Raw genomic sequence first — 18,016 nt, forward strand, 5'->3', positions numbered from 1 at the left:
CCCCAAGTTTCTTTGGGAAGGAGCTGACTGCCGAGAGCCAGCTTCTGTCCCCCTACCTTCCACCTCTCCCTGTTCCATTTCCCCTTTTGTCTCCCCCTTAACTGCCAACCTCCTAGCGGCTATTGGTTGATAGCAATGAAGACATACACTAAAGACACCGAGTCACTTCCAGGGCTCTGTGCAGATGTATCCCGAATCCTCACTGGGCACAGTGGTGGCGCTGTGATGAAGATTTGAAGTCAATATTTTAACTCTGCTGACTTCCAATTTCAGTTTTAAGTTTAACGTATTCTATTATCAAATGAGATGTTTAGCACCTATACTTTATTAGGCACATGTTATGTGTCCCAGACGTCATGCTCAGAGTTTTATACAAATTATCTCAATTAATTTTTCACAGTGCTTCATGTGGTGGCGCTTGTGACCTCCGTGTGCTGTCGGGAGGGTTTGGGTGTGTGCTGGGGCCCCAAACTTCTGCTGGAAACACACAAGTGTTGAGTTTTCTGAGTAGTTTAGAGATGGGGGTGGGTGGGTACTGGGCAGCCCCAGCTGGAGATGAGGCATGATGCGGAGCTCTATTCCTGGTGTCTACCCCTCTCCCTTCTCCCCCTCACTCCTTTCCTACCAGCTCCTGCCCCCGTATATATATACTTTCCTTAAGTCGAAGCTTCTGGTTAGTGCCTCCGTTCTATTTCCGGGACATGGCGAGCCCTGAGCCAAGCATAACCTCACCCAGCACCTGCTGCCTGCTTCACTGATGTAGCGTGAATGCAAGTGCCTTAGAGATTTATGGCTCTTGGACATTCAGCACTGTGCATTCCCCTGCTCTCAACCCCGGGAGGACTCAGTGGGATGGAGTTACAGGAGTGTGGGGACTCCTTCCAGTTCCAAAATTGTCTCTCCCAGCTCCCGATCTCAGAGTGTGGCTCCTTTTTTGTGGGCCAGTCTTTGCGTGTTGGCATGCTACGTCCTCTTCCTCATTTGGTCTCAGTGGCTAAATCCTATCAGCCTCAAGGGCTTGCTTCTGTGGTTTTGGGGTCCGTATTGCAACCCTTACAATGGATATCGGACTTGACCATCTGAGTCTTTGGGTACCCCACCCTCAACTTTGCCCTTCCTAGGCCTGTCTGCCTTGACTGCCCTCTAACTATCCAAGCTTGGGCCCAGGCTGTTCTTTACCAAAATGGCCCCATCTCCTTGGTCTCCTTCCTTTAGTCCCTAACTAACCCCCAGGTAGACTCACTGTCCCCTAAAGCTCAAGGCATTTCCATGTTGCCCCCTTATCCTTGTTCCCTTCTGTGCTTTCCCTGAACATCAGTTCCTCATTTGAAAAATGAGAGTACCAACAGCACCTAGTCCCATGAGTCATCGTGAGGACTGTATAAGGGAATGAGCAAAGTGACCATGGGGCTAGTGTCTACAAGACACTAAAAGTTCCATCCCCTCTTCCCTTATACACTTGCCTCCTAGCATCTGTGTCTATGTGCAGAGGCTGCCCCATCTGTGAATCATACTCCTGAGCATTTCTTCCCTGATTAGGACACACACTCGCGCACTTGTCGAAATCAACCCATCCTTGGACCAGCCCACTCTGCTTCCAAGGTGGCCATTGCCAGTCTGGTCTGCAGTGGACTGTTGGGGAATCCAGAGGGAATCATGGTTAGCGAAGTCGCCCTACCTGGGGGTGGGGACTGTCTGGTTCTGATCCTGGCTCTGACACTTAGATTAGGGATGTGATCTTGCCAGTCATGGGTTCTCTCTAGACCACCATTTCTCCATTTATGAAATGGAGTTGGGTTAGTTGGCCGTTGTGTTTGCTCAGCTCTCGCATCTCTGGCTGCTTCACAGCGATGGCCGGGCTGTGTGTGACCCCGTGGGTTCATCATGGTCTCTCTCAGGCAGGTACTGGCAGGGGCTGAGCTGTACCCTTCGGTCATCTCTGGGTTGGTTCGGGCTTCCCAGGAACCAGTGCATTTTGCCCGGAAGCTTTCCAGCCCTGATTTCTGTTTCTGACAATGTCTCTTCCAATGTTGTGTCTGCTCCCCCTAAATGCTTTATTTATCTCCCACTCCCTCCCTTTCTGGGCGAAAACTTAATTACCCAGCTGCCTTAATAACAGTTTAACACAGTGCATTCCTCAGGTTAATTAGCCGTGTAAACCAAACAGCTGTCATTTTTATCTCTTGGAAACAAGCTGAGGAGCAGTAGCCAGTTGACATCCCCTCCACCCCAACACACACACACACACACACACACACACACGCATGTAAGTGCACCCACATCCACATGCACACACCCCAGTGAGCACTGCCTTTCTTGGCTTGACAACTGTCTGTTTTCTGGATGTTTGCGTGGCTAATATGTAGGCAGAGGATGTATTCATATAGATCCTGGGCTCCTTATCCTCTACCCACAGAGTACTTTGAGACTGCCTCTGACCAAAATGTCTGCCCTCCCATTTCCCAGAAGTTCTTGGCAGTTCTGAAACTTCCAAAGCTCCTACCATTGGGGATTCACTCTCTTGGGTGAAGCATTGTTGCATTCCCTATTTGAATACAAGCACTCTTGGGAAAGGTACCATATCAATCTATCATCAACCGTTATATCTTAGCAAGGGTTTGCTTAGCAGGAAATTAGCTGTGGCTTTTGTAAAGGGTTCCAAGAAAGTAAAGGCCAGGATGGATAAGTTTTGAGGGATAGAAGGATGTGGATAGGGACACTGAGGGAAAGTGCTGCCATCAGAAGGAAGCAAAAAAGCTTGGGTTGGTGGCATGTGATATTCTTGGGTCCTGGTGGTTATGGGCTGGGGAGTATGGTAGCATGGGGCTAGAAGGACAGAAGAGAGAGGAAGGATGGAGTGGGAAGGCCTGGACAAACCCGAGTGATCTCAGACCTTGCAGGCCTCGTCTCTCACCCCATTGGGGCCCAGGTCCCTAGAAGTCTCTGGGCAACATTTAGCAGACCTGCTTTGCTTCTTTGTCATCAGGGGCTGTAGGAACCATGGTCACTGGCAGAGACTGCAGTGGTCCAGGGAGGCAAAGCAGTTCTCTGCACTCCGGTCTGGGGGAATATGTTTCTAGAGAGGTCCAGGCTGGGGCTAAAGCTGTCCTTCCCCAGGAAGTAAGGAGGGAGTATCCTGACAACCAACACTGGCCCCGACCAGTGGCTGCCAAGTGACCACTTGAATTAGAACTGAGCTAGAAGGTTTAGAAGGTTTAGAGGCAGACACCCTGAGACAGAAATCCCTGCTTTATCTCTTCCCGACTTTATGGGCTCGGACACATTTCTTAACTTCTCTAAGACTTGCTTTCCTATGTGTCAATGAGCATACTCACCATTTAGTGTAACATACTGACATCAGAGATTTTGGAAGGGTGAAATGAGATAATGTATGTGTAGTGCTCAGGAGAGAGCCTGGTGCAGTGTAATTTCTGGGTGTGTGGTACACATCATCTCTAATCAGCTGCAGAAAGTCAGCCTACTGAGCTTCGTTTGGGTGGCGATAGAGCGGTGTTGAGTTAAAGCTTTGGTGAAGGTGTTACTTCATGACAAGAGAGAAGATGAAGTTGAAAGTGCCCGACAGTACTGGGGGTGGGGACTGTCTGGTTCCCAGCACCACAGCAGAACCGGACTTTTGACCTTGACCCGCAACATATGCTGACCGAGAGCAGTGGAGGCTTGCGGATCCCAGTGGGGTCTGAAGGAGGCCTTGCTGACCCACGGCCTTAAGGGGCTCCTTCTTCTGCTCACTTCGCTGAGAGGAGTATTTCTACAGTAGAGCATCTGGCTAGTGTCTTTTTTTTTTCTCCCCTTCCTTCCTTTGAATTCTTATTTGGAGTGTTTTAAACTTCTGGGCAGATAAGCTGGAGTAGGGGAGAATTCTAATAGCATGTTAGAGCAAGAAGGAATTTCATTATCTTTTTCCACGCCTGCATATTACCAACGAGGAAGCTCAAGTGGAGAGAATGGCTTTTCTTGCAGGCAGCTGGATTTTTTTTTGTCCTGGCTTCCTTTCTTTCGGCGCTGGCTGGCAGCCATGACCCTGATGCTATCTCCTTAGATAGACACAGGCAGCCTCTGGCTCGCTCATGGGAGGGAGCTGGGCCATGACAACTAGAGACTGTTCTCCTATTTCCCCCTCGAATCAGCTCCATGTTCTACAAAGGCACAGAGCTTCCATTTGCATTTACCTTCCCTTTTCCACCTATTTCCACTGCGCTTCAGGCTCCTGCTGGCTCTTGCTCGCTCCTTTGCCCTCCCCCTACCTCTCTGGGAGGGTTTGTCTTCCGGCCAGACTGCTGAGCTTCTAGAAAGCTCCAGGATAAGGGAAGAGGCCCAGCCTTTCCAGATGGAGAGCAAGTAGGAGCCAAACTGGCTAGAGGCCTGACAGGCTGAATTGATAATAATGCCTTGTCTCTGAGGTAGCGCAGCCAGGAGAACGTTGGCCAGTTGACCCCAGGGAGGGGGGCTGCTGCAGCTGAGAGCTTCCACCTCCAGGAGTGATGGAGGCACGTAGCACCCATGAGGGGAAGAGCCTCGTGTTGAGAATCGCACACACACATTTAGACACATACTCAGAGGGGCATGCAAGAATAAATAGAAAGAGAAACTGAGGCCCACAGGGAAAGAGGAAGTTAGCAGCTTGTCATCACGTGGGCTTCTGCCGTAAGCGGCTCTATTTCAGGTCTCCATCCAGCTAGCTGGTTGACAAGCAGAGCTACTTAAAATACCTGTCCCGAGCCTGTTGGCTTAGCTTGTCTCCAAGGATTGCAATAAATCCCTCCTTTAGCTATGTTTCTATGATAAGCAGCACGTAGGTTTTAAGCCCATGAGGGCATCTGATCTTCCTTCGGTGCCCTGCACACGTGGAAGGAAGGTGGGGTGGGCATGGGGCACCCCCTGGGCTCACTGGGTGGCCTGGGCCAGCAGGCAGGGTAAAAAGCCCATACTGAACACCCTGGACATTTTTTAGTTTGTTTTCTTTTATAGACATGTCTATTTTCCTGAATATTAAAGCAAATATATTTTTTAAAGATTTTATTTATTTATTCATGGGAGATCGAGAGAGAGGTAGAGACATAGAGGGAGAAGCAGGCTCCCTGCAGGGAGCAGGATGCGGGAGTCCATCCCAGGACCCCAGGGTCACAACCTGAGCCGAAGGCAGACGCTCAACCACTGAGCCATCCAGGCACCTCTATAGCAAATATACAAGGTACAAAAGGTTAAAATGATTAAAGCATAACAAATAAGGGAAGACGTTCCCTGTCATCCTATTACCCAGACATACTAGCTTAAGCTGCATGTGGTTGTCGTTTTTGTAGGTCAGGTTGACTGGATATCACCTAATTTATTGGATATTTCCTTCCAAACACTTTCTATTCCTTGAAATATATATATTTGAGATCATGATATAGATACGTTCATGCCCAACGTTTGTTCTCCTATAAAACCTTACAATGTCCACATCCCCCCACCCCCAACCCCAAGTAATTAAAAACCTTCTGTGCGCAGTCTTTTTAATAGTTACATAATATTTCATCCTTTGGGACCATCAAGGTCATTTCCAGTTCCAGGTTGAGCTGTTCTAGCTCCTGTGCTCCAGGCCCGAGGAAAGAAAGAGCCTTGTTTCTGGCGTTCTGTTGGCCAGGGAACAGGCCGGGATCAGGTCCCAGCAGCGCTGGGGAGAGAGCTCTGGTGACAGGCGGCCGGAAGGCAGCTGGCCCTTGTCTCTCTGCGGGACATGTGCTGAGTGCAGACAGAGGATGGGAGTGGAAAAGTTTGCCCCCGCGAGGCTGCGCAGAGTGGGGAGAGGGCACGCTCATTGCCAGGGACCAAAATAGGATCCTGGAGGAGAGTCAGATTCCAGCAAAAGGCTTCTCTTGCCCAGAAAGGATTATTTTAAGTGCTCAGGTATTTATTTCAGCCACTGACACATCTACAGTTTCTGTGTTAACTGAGCTGGGTCAGCCTGAGAAGCCAGCTTGCTTCCCAAAGTGCTTTTTCCACCTTAGGCTCCCCCATGGTCAGCTGCAGGGTCAGGCCAAGCCCTTTGAGTGAGACAGAGGCTGTCACCCTTTATCATGCTTCCTGTCATGTCCGTGCACCCACCTGGCCTCCTAGCAGAAGCAAGAGGAGGGAGAGAGAAGGAGAGAGGGGGAGAGGAGGAGAGGGGAGGTGGAGGAGGTGAGGGACCCTCTCTCTGGGGTTGGTGCTGGTGTTGACATTGACATTGGCTCTCAGTCACTAGTAGAAAAGTCATGAGCCTTTCTGAGCCTCATCTTTCACATATATAAAATGGGATTAATAGTCTTTACCACATAGGGCTGTTGTGAGGCTTAAATAGGTTTTCGTATTCAAACTCCTAGTACAGTACCTGGCCCATGGTGGGCTCTCTGTCACATAATATTGCTGTTTTATTGCCTCCTTTCCCATTTCTCCTTTTGAACTGCCTGACTGCAGGAAGGGAATTAAAATGTTAGCATTGAGGGACGCCTGGGTGGCTCAGTGGTTGAGCGTCTGCCTTCGGCTCAGGTTGTGATCCCGGGGTCCTGGGATCGAGTCCCGCCTCAGGCTCCCTGCAGGAGTCTGCTTCTTCCTCTCCCTCTGCCTATGTCTCTGCATCTCTCTCTGTGTCTCTCATGAATAAGTATATAAAATCTTCAAAAAAATGTTATTTTACTTGCACTTATTGAGCATTTACTCTTTATTATATTTATTTATTTACTTATTGAGTATTTACTCTTCATTCAATGAGTATTAAGGGTCTACTATGTGCAAGGCATTTTTCTAAGCACTGGGAGTAGAGGAAAGCAAGCCCTCATGGAGTGCACATATGTGGCTCACAGAAAACAAATAATATAAGCAAATAAATAGACAATAAATGCATGGTATTTTAAGTGGAGACATGTACTATGAAGAAAAATGTGGCAGGGCAAGGAGTAGATGGGGCCGTGACCAGGAGGGAGGCAGGGAGTGCTCCCTACAGGGCTCATGTGCCAGCCCTTGTTTGAACATTAAGTATCACAAAATTATTGCTTAATAAGGCACTTTTGAGGGATGCCTGGGTGGCTCAGTGGTTGAGCGTCCTGGGGTCCCAGGATCGAGTCCCACATCAGGCTTCCATAGGGAGCCTGTTTCTCCCTCTGCCTATGTCTCTGCCTCTGTCTCTGCATCTCTTATGAATAAGTAAATAAAATCTTAAAGAAAATAAAGCACTTTCAGAGCTGATGAGGAAACTTCCAAGCACCAGGAAGGGTGACAAGTCTCTTATTTTAGAGGTGAGAGCTGGAAGGTCGGGTGGGAAGAAGAAGCTCTAAGAGTCAGGACTCCTGGCTCCCCTCTGCTTCTGCACTGCCCCAAGCTTTGTCAGCTGTGGAGTGGGAAGATGGGTGTTGGGCGAGGAGTTTCTATGACCCCAGGCGATGGCCCAATCCCTTCAGGACTGACCCGCAGATTAATCAGTTCTGCAGATGCTATCCGTTCTAAGACATCAGCTTATCACCTTCCCTGGACAGGGCAGAGGTTCAGGAGCTGGAAGGCCTGGGAGAAGCCAAAGCTTGGTTCTGGTGAGTGGAGGCCTCAGGGTAAAGCAGAGGCAGGGGCTGTTTGGACAGTTGCACCCACCCAGAAGGAGCAGCAGACCAGTGAGGCTCTTGTCCAAGTTGTGCCTCTACTCGTGGGTGAATGTGGAGCCCTCCGAACAGTGTTCTTTACGCTGGGCACAAGGTCTGGTACCATGGTTACTCAGAGAAAACAGAATTCATTTGTGTTGCATGGGGGAGCTGGGGCAAGGTCATGCCGTCTCTGTGGGGGGTGTGTGTGTGTGTGTGTGTGTGTGTGTGTGTGTGCGCGCGCACATAAACTAAGAGAACAAAGGCCATGTCCTCTGGCCCTGTTCTTTTACTTGGTGATCTCTGCCTGCTGTGGAGCCCATGGGGTTCGGTTCTGTTTCTTGTCTCACTCCAGGGCATGGTCAGGCCAGGGAAGGTGTGGTTTTGAGGGGAGCCCCCCAGTGAGGCTGTTTCCTTCTGGCTGCCCACTTTGGCCTCCATCTTCATATCTTCATGCAAGGCCACTTACTTTCAGCCCCAGGGCTGCAGCTTTCCCTGTCCTATGCATCCCTGCCTTGGGACCACCTAACTACAATGCTCCATTTGATTGGGGACCCTTGCATTCTCTCTGTGGGTAGGGAATGCCAAACCTGGGAAGGTTCTCAAGTTCCAGATGCCAGTGCTGGAACACCTTTAAGATTATCCAAGTGTTGGGATCCCTGGGTGGCGCAGCGGTTTGGCACCTGCCTTTGGCCCAGGGCGCGATCCTGGAGACCCAGGATCGAATCCCACATCGGGCTCCCGGTGCATGGAGCCTGCTTCTCCCTCTGCCTGTGTCTCTGCCTCTCTCTCTTTCTCTCTTTGACTATCATAAATAAATAAAAATAAAAAAAAAATTAAGATTATCCAAGTGTTTCTGGAATGTTGGCTGTCCGAGGGCAAGGTCTTTATTTTGTTCACTAATATAACTTCAGAGTCCAGAGAAGGGTCTTGCACATAGTACACACTTACTCTTTGTTGAATGATTGAGTGAATGATTCTATTCCAACCTCCGCCCAATCTACAGAGGAGAAAACAGCCTAGAAAATGAGGTACCACAGGTAGGATAGGAACCCCAAATTCCTTTGTCCTTTTTTGCCATGCCCCCTCTCCCTGATACTCAGAAACTTGGTTTTCCCCCAGAGCTTCCAGGATTAGGTGAGATGACATATAAAACTCCCTAACCTCTACCTAGTACATAGACGATACTAAATTAAAGGGAGTTCCTCATCTTTTCTTCTGTTTGCTCTTGACACTCTTTTCAAATTTCTCTCTTTTTTAAAAAAGATTTTATTTATTTATTTCTGATGGATTGATTGATTGATAGTGAGAGCAAACTGGGGGAGGGGTCGAGGGAGAGGCAGAGGGAGAGGGAGAGAGAGAATCCCAAGCAGACTCCACCCTGAGCATGGAGCCTGAATGGGGCTCAATATCACAACCCTGAGGTCACGACCTGAGACAACACCAAGAGTCCAATGCTTAACTGACTGAGCCACCCAGGCAACCCTCAAGTTTTTCTTTGAGACAGTGCTCTGTACCAACGTTTTTATGCCACTTCACACCTCTTTCCTGACAATAACACCTATTCACTGTCTACTTAGCTGTGTGATAGGGGGGACACAAAAGAATTACATTCAAAGATGACCAATAGCCTTGTTTTAAGAGGCCAATCCTTCCAAGAGTATTAATGAAACCAGTGGATCCCTGGGGGTAGGATTTCCACAGAGAGAATGTTCTAGGCTCTTAGGATGCAGGGGGGAAGTCCTCTGTGGACCCCACCCACAAGGCTCTCTCGTCTCCCTGTCTCACAGTGGCAGATGAAATGCTGCAAGTGTGACTCTAGGTTGCCTCACAGTTACAACAGTCACCGAGTGGAGAATGTGGTTTCATCTTCGGGCCCTATGCGCTGGTGGCAGTCACAGAATGGTAAGCACTGCCCATCTCCAGGGGTCTAAAGTTGTGGGAGGTCCCAAAGGATGAGGGTGGTTGGAGGGTACCTGGGAACGCTTTTGAGTGTCCCAAGCGGTTCTTATGTGGTGGGACATGCGTGGTTGACAGACCTTCTGCCTCTATATTTGAAGTCTCTCAGATCCTGTAGGTAGAAGAATTGGCTGGAAGTTAAGGAAAGGGTAAAAAGAGCGAGGGATGCCTTTATTTCACCCCACTTGGTTACAATGAGGTCGTTGAAGGAATGAAGCTCGTAGAACAGACAAGTTGAAATCCTTCAGTGTGTTAGGGTCATCAAGAGGTGATGGGAAGGAAATTTGGCAGAGGACAGATAGGATCATGAGTAGGAAATACAAGGAGAAGCATGTTGGTACCATTCCTCTCCAAGAGGGAAATCAGAAGATTGAGGTTAGTGTTTCTGACTTCCCAGACCTAGTAGAGTCCAGAGCCTTCCTCAGAGCAGGAAGGTAAAATTTCTCTGGTCTAATGTTTCTACTTCTTGTCCTTCTAGATGTAAACCCCGTCTCTCTGCAGTTGGACCTGGATAAGAGGTTCCAGCTTCAAGACATCCTGATGGATTTTAAGGTATGCTTCCTGGGGATGGTAGCAGATAGGAGAGGGGACCCTGGGCCATGTGAGCTTGGGCTTATGGGGAGCATAGTGTCCTTGTCTAGCCAGGCTTGGGGTGAGGACACCACATGGTAGGTGGGATTCACTTCTTCAAGCTGAGATGACACTTACTCTAAGACTATATTGTGGTGACAGCAGAGGCCCACTCCTGGGAGTATGGTGGCACCTCCAGGCCCCTGTCCTGGCCACGCAGTGGTTATATATCCGCTTTCTCTCTGAATCCCTCATCCTCAATCCATCCATCTAATTAATTCAGCTCTGCCAAGTACCAATTCCACTGGGCCTGGTCAATTATTATACATTTGTGTCTTCTTGGTATGTTTCATAATTTTGCTGATGAGACTGAGTTTAACAGACAGCCAATAACTGGCCCATCCTTATGAAAGATAGGGTTTTGGAGTAGCCCTCTTGGTGGGCCATGTACTTATTCACTGCTATTGCTTCTCAGAGTGCTTTTGGATTCTGCTTTTAGACTAGCCTCCTGAGATACTTCTTTGGGAGGGAATATTTTTGTTCATTTGTCACAGGTCGTTTATGTTTTTTCAGAGGAGATTTGATTTTATTCTTTCTACAGAAATAGTCAAATATTTAAGGAGCAAGCTTGGTTAATAAGATTAGATAATCACGAAGGGTGATGTCATTTTTAGGAGTTAAAATGAGCTGTGAATAAAAAGCAATAGGATCTAATTTCTTCCTTGACTCAGAAAGTTAGCTCTGAGATTTTCTGCTCAAGAAAAGGTCAAAAGTATTTTGAGAAATGCAGTATAATTTGAATAAATGCCTAGTCTCTAAAGGTGACAACTTTGAAGGGCAACATGCATCTGGATGGATATTGTTAGTCACATCGCTTGTTCATTACTCACTCATTCATTTTTCTTGATCATTCTTGATACACACATATCGAACACTGGTTATATGTTAGGTTTGGGGCCAGATGTTATGGATAGAAAGATGAATTGAGCTAAATCATGGTTCTCACACTGCTCTAGTACATGTTGGGAAGACAAAGACTGACAGTGAGGAGGTATGACAGGTGCTCTGATATTGGTAGGAAGTGGTGCTGGGAATACAAAGGAGTGTCCCAATTGGTCTGTCTTTGGGGGGTGAGTCAGAGAAGGTGCCTGGGAAAAGGTGAACCTTTGTAAGGCCACTAATTTAAGCCAGGCAAAGGGCAAATTTCATTCTTGACAAAGAGAATCAATCATAAAGTGCAAAGGCCTGGAGACAAGAGGCAAGAAGGTATAAAATTGGGGAGGAAGCAATGGAATGCACATATAGGGTCTAGAGGGGAAAATGTGTATACGATGGTGAGAAGGAAGGATGTGGAAGGCTATAAGCTGGTGAGAAGTGAGTTTACAGACATAAATGGGGAGGAGGGAAGTAGACTAAAGCTTCATCCATTCATCCACCAAATGACTAAGTGCCTCCTGTGTGCTAGATATTGGGGGTTCAACTTGAACAAGACAGATGGGAGCCTGCCATTTACTAGAGTGGTTCTTAATTAGGAGATATTTGGCAGTTTCTGGAGATGTTCTTGGTTGTCACAACTGTGGAGGTGCTAATGACATCTAGTTTATAGGTCAGGGATGCTGCTAACCATTCTATGATGATCAGGACAGCCCACACAAGGAATTACTCAACTCCAAACGGTAACAGAGCCAAAGACTGGAAAACCCTGGTCTAGTGGGAGAGGAATCAAAAGGAGTAAGCCAACAAATAAATGATTGGGAATTGTAGTGACATTTATGAAGGAAACAAAAGGCTAGAATGAGGTAGGGTGGGCAGAGTGTGGGCAGAAAAATGTGTGCTACATAGGTACAAAAGAGTCTCATGAGGAGGTGACATTTAAGCTGAAAACAAAAAATGAGAAGGAACCCACCAGGGGGAAGAACATTCCAGCTGGAAGAAACAATCTGAACGAAGGTTCTGAGGAAAGAAGGAGCATATGATGCAGCTGAGAGCTTGCAAAGATGAAGGTGTATGGGACATGAGATGAGGTGAGAGGACAGGCCCACATAGCACGGGACCTGGGCAGGAGTTCGGACTCATTCAAGAAGAGCAAGGAAGAGGCCTTGAACAGACATGTCTCCCAAGAAGACACACAGATGGCCAGTAGGCAAATGAAAAGATGCTCAACACCATTAATCATCAGAAAAATGCAAATCAAAACTACATTGATACATTGCCTCGTGCTTGTTAGAACGGCTGTGATCCAAAAGACACGATGTACGAGTCGGCGAGGATGTGGAGAAAGAGGAGCCCTTGTGCACTGTTGGTGGGAATGTCAATTGGTGCAGCCACGAATGGAAGTAATATGGAAGTTCCTCCAAAAACTAAAAACAGAGCTACCCTACGATCTGACAATTCTACCTGGGTCTATATATCAGAAGGAAATGAAATCACTGTCTCGAGGACATACCTGTACCCTCATGTTCACAATAGTCCAAGACATGGAAACAAGCTAAGTGTCCATCAGAAGATGAACAGACAAAGAAAATGCAATCTATAGCCATAGATCCGTGCACAATGGGATATTCAGCTCTAAGAAAGAAGGAAGTCTTGGCTTTTGTGACAACATAGGTGGATTTTGAGGGCATTCTGCTACGTGAAAGAAGTCAAAGAAGGAAAAACACCACGTGTTCTCATATGCAGGATCTAAAAAAGCTGAGCTCGTGCCATAGAGACTAGAATGGTGCTTGTCAGGGGCTGGGAGCAAGGGCCCAATGGGAAGACGTTGGTCAAAGGGCATGAGCTTCCAGTTACAAGATGAGTAAGTTCTAGAAATCTAGTGGACAGCATGGTGACTACGTAACACTGTATTATATACCTGAAAGTGGTTAAGAGTGGAAATCTTAAGTGTTACCATCACACACAGAAAATGGTAATTATGTGAGGGGATGGGATGGGTGTGTACCTATTACAATAACCCTTCGGCAGTACTTACACGTGTCACATCCCCACACCGCACATCTTAAATGTGTATATATGTCAATACTATCTCAATAAAGCTGGGAAAAATAAAGAACAGTGGGAATTGATTCTGGGGTTTCTCGCAGAAGAGTGACACAGTCTATGTGCTGGGTGGGGGTGGGTGACACCAAGGTAAGAGTGAACAACAGAGAAATTCAGGTGGCACCTACTGGAGAGTTGAGGGGGATGAGGGTTTGGAGGTTGGGTTTATGAAGCCATGGTTTGAGGTGGTGGTCCAAGCTGGGAGCCGTCAACCTAGGGGCAGCATTGAGAACCCTGAGAGATGGGTGAAACCACCAAGGGAGGAAGGACACAATGTCACGTGGAGAAGTTTGCATTTCATCGTTAGCTAATCCAGATCCATTGAGGGGGCTCGAGCAGGAGTGACAGTCAGGTAGTCATCTAGGAAGACCTCTCCAGGGGAGTGGGGAGAGAGGTTTGGAGGGCCCGGACACTTGGCTGTGGGAAGTGTAGCGGGATAATTTTCTGGCCTGGCCACCTGGGTGGTGGGCTGAGCTAGGAATCCCATTCGTCTAGAATGTAGATCACCTTCTCTTGGTCTCCACGGTTCCCCTGGGGAAAATCTGATGGGGCCAGTGTCTATCAGGAGCATTGGACAGGGATGACCCAAGGCCTTGCTCCCTCTCGCGCCCTCACTGTGATTCTCAGGAACCACCTGTGCATCTTGAGCTTTTCTTGGTGGCCCCTTCCCATCAGTCACTCAGGCGGCCACCCTATCTGTGTCTCTGCAGGGGCCCATGCCCGCTGGGATGCTGATTGAGCGCTCCTCGGACTTCGGCAACACCTGGCAGGTGTACCAGTACCTGGCTGCCGACTGCGCCTCCACCTTCCCTCGGGTCCGCCAGGGCCAGCCTCAGAGCTGGCAGGATGTTCGGTGCCAGTCCCTGCCCCAGAGGCCTAACGGGCGCCCGGAAGGGGGGAAGGTAGGTAGAGGGGACTCTGAAAAACAGGCACGGGTTGTGTGTGTGAGTTTGTGTGTGTGTGTGTGTGTGAGGTCTCTGACATCACATTGCTCACACAGTTCCCCAACATCTGGAGACCAGATGACCCCTCGGTGTGCCATGCTAGCTTTCCTGCTCCCTGGCCACGCTCAGAATATTTGCCACTTGTCCCCTTTGCTACTCAGGAGAAATATTTCAAAAACACATTGAGGGCACCGCATAACCCAACCCTGCCCTCCCCCTTGGCCACCGTCCCCCGCCCATTGGCACGTCCCCATAGTGGAAAAGGTACAATGCACTTTGCTTCGGTGCAGGGAGCGTGAGATGGTTGGTTTAGATTCAAGTAAGCAAATTGCACAAATTTAATTTGAGCTCTGATTTCACCTTGATAGGGTTTAACACAAGAATGAGCTTTCTCAGTTTAATCCCTCCACCTGGTCCTTGGGGAAATTCAGGTACAAGCCACAGCTCCAGGTCACCTGACCTTAAACCCTGAGTGAGAAACAGAGAACCTGCCTCTGGAAACAGCTCAGGACTTGCTCCCCGACTCCTCCTACCTGGGGGGAGGCTTCTCACATTTCTTTCGTAACTACCCTTCCCCTCCCCGCCGCTGCCACCCAAGGGAGGCCTTGTGCTCTGTCCTCCCCTCTCTGGCTCCTGCTCCCTCAGAGCAGCTCTGCTGGGCGCCCAGTGCTCCGGGCGCTGCCCTCCCCATGGGCAGTGCCTCTTTCCTTTGCAGGAGCGAGTCCTCCTGGGTTACAGTCGAACCCACATCCGTGTTAACCACGTTCCCTACATGCCAGATTGAAACATGGGACTTCTTCCTGATTCGTGCAGGGCTGTCAGGAAAACTCTGGGATAGGCAGATGAAATCCCATAGAATGAGCTGTTTGGATTCAAAAGGAGAAACACAGTTGAGATGGGGGTTGTCTAGAGGGTGGTGGTGAGCGCATCCATGAATCCTTGCGCCCTGGACCTTCTCATTCATCCAAGGTGCTTGGAAAATTACTATCCCCTAAACCCTTGTGTGTACGTTATATATCTCACCACTGGTTTTGACTCAGAAATCAGGAAGTTCTTGGGCTATCTGTATTTTCAAGTGGAGAGGAGAGTTGTCTATGCTCACACACACACACACACACACACACACACACACACACACACACATTTAGGGCCCAGTGATCATCTCGCTCTCCCAGGGTGGCAGCAGGCCTCACATGCACAGTCACATGCAACCTCAAGGTTCCAGGTAGGGCCTGTGAGCAGTGTGACAGATGAAAAGGGAGACTTCCTCTGAGCTTGGGGTACCCCATGTACCTCTACCCCAGGCCTTCCCTTCTTCGCCCTCTCTCTGCAGGTTCAGCTTCACATTATGGATTTAGCATCTGGGATCCCAGCCACTCAAAGTCAAAAAATTCGAGGTCAGTGTGGCTCCTCCTCTGGCTTGGGTGGACCTGGGGTGGGGAGCAAAATTTGGAGCCCTGGGACTTGACGTGGTTGGTTGGTTGGAGCTTGAGTCTCAGAAATTCCCGGGTCTCTCATATTCCTGTCCGCCTGGTGGGATGTAATACCCTGCTTATTCCACGGGCAGCGTGGTCGACGAGTCTTTTCTGTCGTGGGAGGGCCGCAGGCAGAGGCGGATGGCCCCTGATATCACCTCCCTTATGAAGGCAGGGACGATGGGGTGGCGAGATGGGGAGGCCCACACTCTGCGCTCACGTCCTTTCTTTCCCTTCCCTCCCCCTTCCCCCCTCCTTCCCTGTTGCATGCCCCCTCTCAGAGCTGGGGGAAATCACAAACTTGAGAGTCAACTTTACCAGGCTGGCCCCGGTGCCCCAGAGGGGCTACCACCCGCCCAGTGCCTACTACGCCGTGTCCCAGCTGCGTCTCCAGGGCCGCTGCCTCTGCCACGGCCACGCCGACCGCTGTGCCCCGCAACCCGGAGCCCCCGCCGGCCCCTCCACCACCGTGCAGGTGACAGCTCCTGGCTGGGGAGGGCAGAGGGCAGAGGGCAAGGCCAACGGCAGGCTCAGGCCATTCTTGGGGCTCCTATGAAACAGGGAGGGGGATCCCTGGGTGGCTCAGCAGTTGAGCGCCTGCCTTTGGCCCAGGGCGTGATCCTGGAGTTGGGGGATGGAGTCCCACATCGGGCTCCCCACATGGAGCCTGCTTCTCCCTCTCCCCGTGTCTCTGCCTCTCTCTCTGTGTGTCTCTCATGATTAAGTAAATAAAATCTTAAAAAAAAAAAAAAAAGAAACAGGGAGGGCCTTAAATGTAAGACTTGGGTATTTGACATTTTAGCAACGGTGGAAACGAGTCCCAAGTGACCATGGCCTCAAAGGGCAGAAGTGTGTAGCGCTTCCTCAAGCCTGCCTTATGGCTTGGAGTGGTTTGAGTTTTAGTTACGTGTCCGCACATCTGTGGGTCTTGCCAGGGAGCTAAAAAGAAAGAAAAAAAAAAGAAAAAAAACTGCCCAAACCTCCATCCTCAGATATTCCAATTCTATTATCGGTTTTTAAAGCTTCCAGGTGATTCTCAGCATTCCCGGGGAGGCTTAGAGGCCTGGCTTTGGGGACTCTAGAGTCCCATCTAGTGGCGAGATCGGGGGCAGGGAGAGGGAACAGAGTCTCCCCCAGAGTGGGTGAGTCAGAGGCCCCGGGGAGGGGAGGGGGAAGCTCCAGCTTCACCAGCCACCCTGGCTGGGGGTTTTGCCTCCAAACCAAATGTGAGCACCACCAGTAGAGGAGACAGGACTTTGGGCCCGGAAGCTGGGGCTTCGGTCCAGTTAACATACAGCAGCTCATTTCCCCTGGCGATCATATAAGGCAATCCTATAAGATGGCCTGCGAGGGCAACACAGGTGAAATGAGCCCTGGGCAGCTTCGTCCTTCCCACCCCTGGGCCAGCCCCTACCCAGGGCTTCAGAGGAGGCCAGAGGGAGACCGGCTCCAGGAATGTGTCATCTCTTAGGGCCTGGAGACGAATGAGCAGAGCACAGGCCCAACAGGACTGCTGACGGGTGAGGAATACAATGTGCCGCGGGCTGCAGAGGAGGGACAGGGCACGCCCGGCCCCAGGGGCTCTGGAATCTGGGCACACCCCCGAATCACCACTTTAAAAAAGTATCCATGTCTGGGCCTTGTCCCTGCGATTTAGATCCAATTGGGCCTGGCAATGGCATTTTTTTTTTTTTTAAAAAAAAAGCTTCCCATGTGATTGTAGAGTTGCATCTAGGATTGAGATCCTCGGAATTAGAGGAACTGGGGCAGGGGGCGGGGGGCGCTGGTGAAGAAGGTGCCATTCTAGCTGGCAGGTTCTTACTGGTGAGGGGGAGAAAGAAGGGAATTCCGGGCAGAAAGAAAAACATCTTGGTAAAGGCCAAGAGGTGGGGAAAAGCAGGGCTCGTGCAGGACGCAGCTGGAGGTTCAGCTGGGCTGTGCTGTTCGGGCTGGGAACTGAAGATGGGGCGTACACGGTACAGGTCTTCAATGCCAGGCTGAGGGTGTCGGGCTCAATTTGGAAGACAATGGGCACATAATAACTGCTCTATTTTTATATCTTAATGAGTCTACTAACAACTGATCATAGCGGCCCCATTAGCCAAACAGTCACAGTCAAAAGATTGTTGGAATATAAATCTCCAGAGGGCCCACGAAGTTCTAGAATCGTAGTTTGCCAGTAGGGGTATCCGGGCCCCTTCCAGGTGCTGCTTTGGCATCATGGGGATGTCCAGGGCCAAGGAATGAGCTTTTATTTATTATTATTATTTTTTAAAGATTTATTTGAGAGAGAGAGAGAGAGAGAGAGCGAGCGCATATGAGCACGGGGTAGGGGGAAGGGACGAGAGAGAGGGAGAGAGAGTCCCAAGCAGGCTCTGCACTGAGTGGGGAGCCTGACACAGGGCTTGATCCCACGACC

At 49.6% G+C, this 18,016-nt stretch overlaps 1 protein-coding gene across 13 annotated transcripts in view; it reads left to right on the forward strand.

Annotated features, from left to right (window-relative positions):
• The window catches only part of LAMB3 (laminin subunit beta 3), a 131,426-nt gene that overhangs the window by 96,077 nt on the left and 17,333 nt on the right, over positions 1-18,016 (forward strand). For all 13 annotated transcript variants that reach the window (XM_041757823.1, XM_041757847.1, XM_041757846.1 and 10 more), the window contains 5 exons: positions 9,401-9,515; positions 10,048-10,121; positions 13,889-14,080; positions 15,456-15,519; positions 15,879-16,072. In XM_041757823.1, coding sequence (XP_041613757.1) covers positions 9,401-9,515; positions 10,048-10,121; positions 13,889-14,080; positions 15,456-15,519; positions 15,879-16,072 — 639 coding nt within the window. The remainder of the gene's footprint in view (positions 1-9,400; positions 9,516-10,047; positions 10,122-13,888; positions 14,081-15,455; positions 15,520-15,878; positions 16,073-18,016) is intronic.

The sequence above is a fragment of the Vulpes lagopus genome, chromosome 1 (genome assembly GCF_018345385.1).
Source record: "Vulpes lagopus strain Blue_001 chromosome 1, ASM1834538v1, whole genome shotgun sequence".
NCBI classification, from domain to species: Eukaryota; Metazoa; Chordata; class Mammalia; order Carnivora; family Canidae; genus Vulpes; species Vulpes lagopus.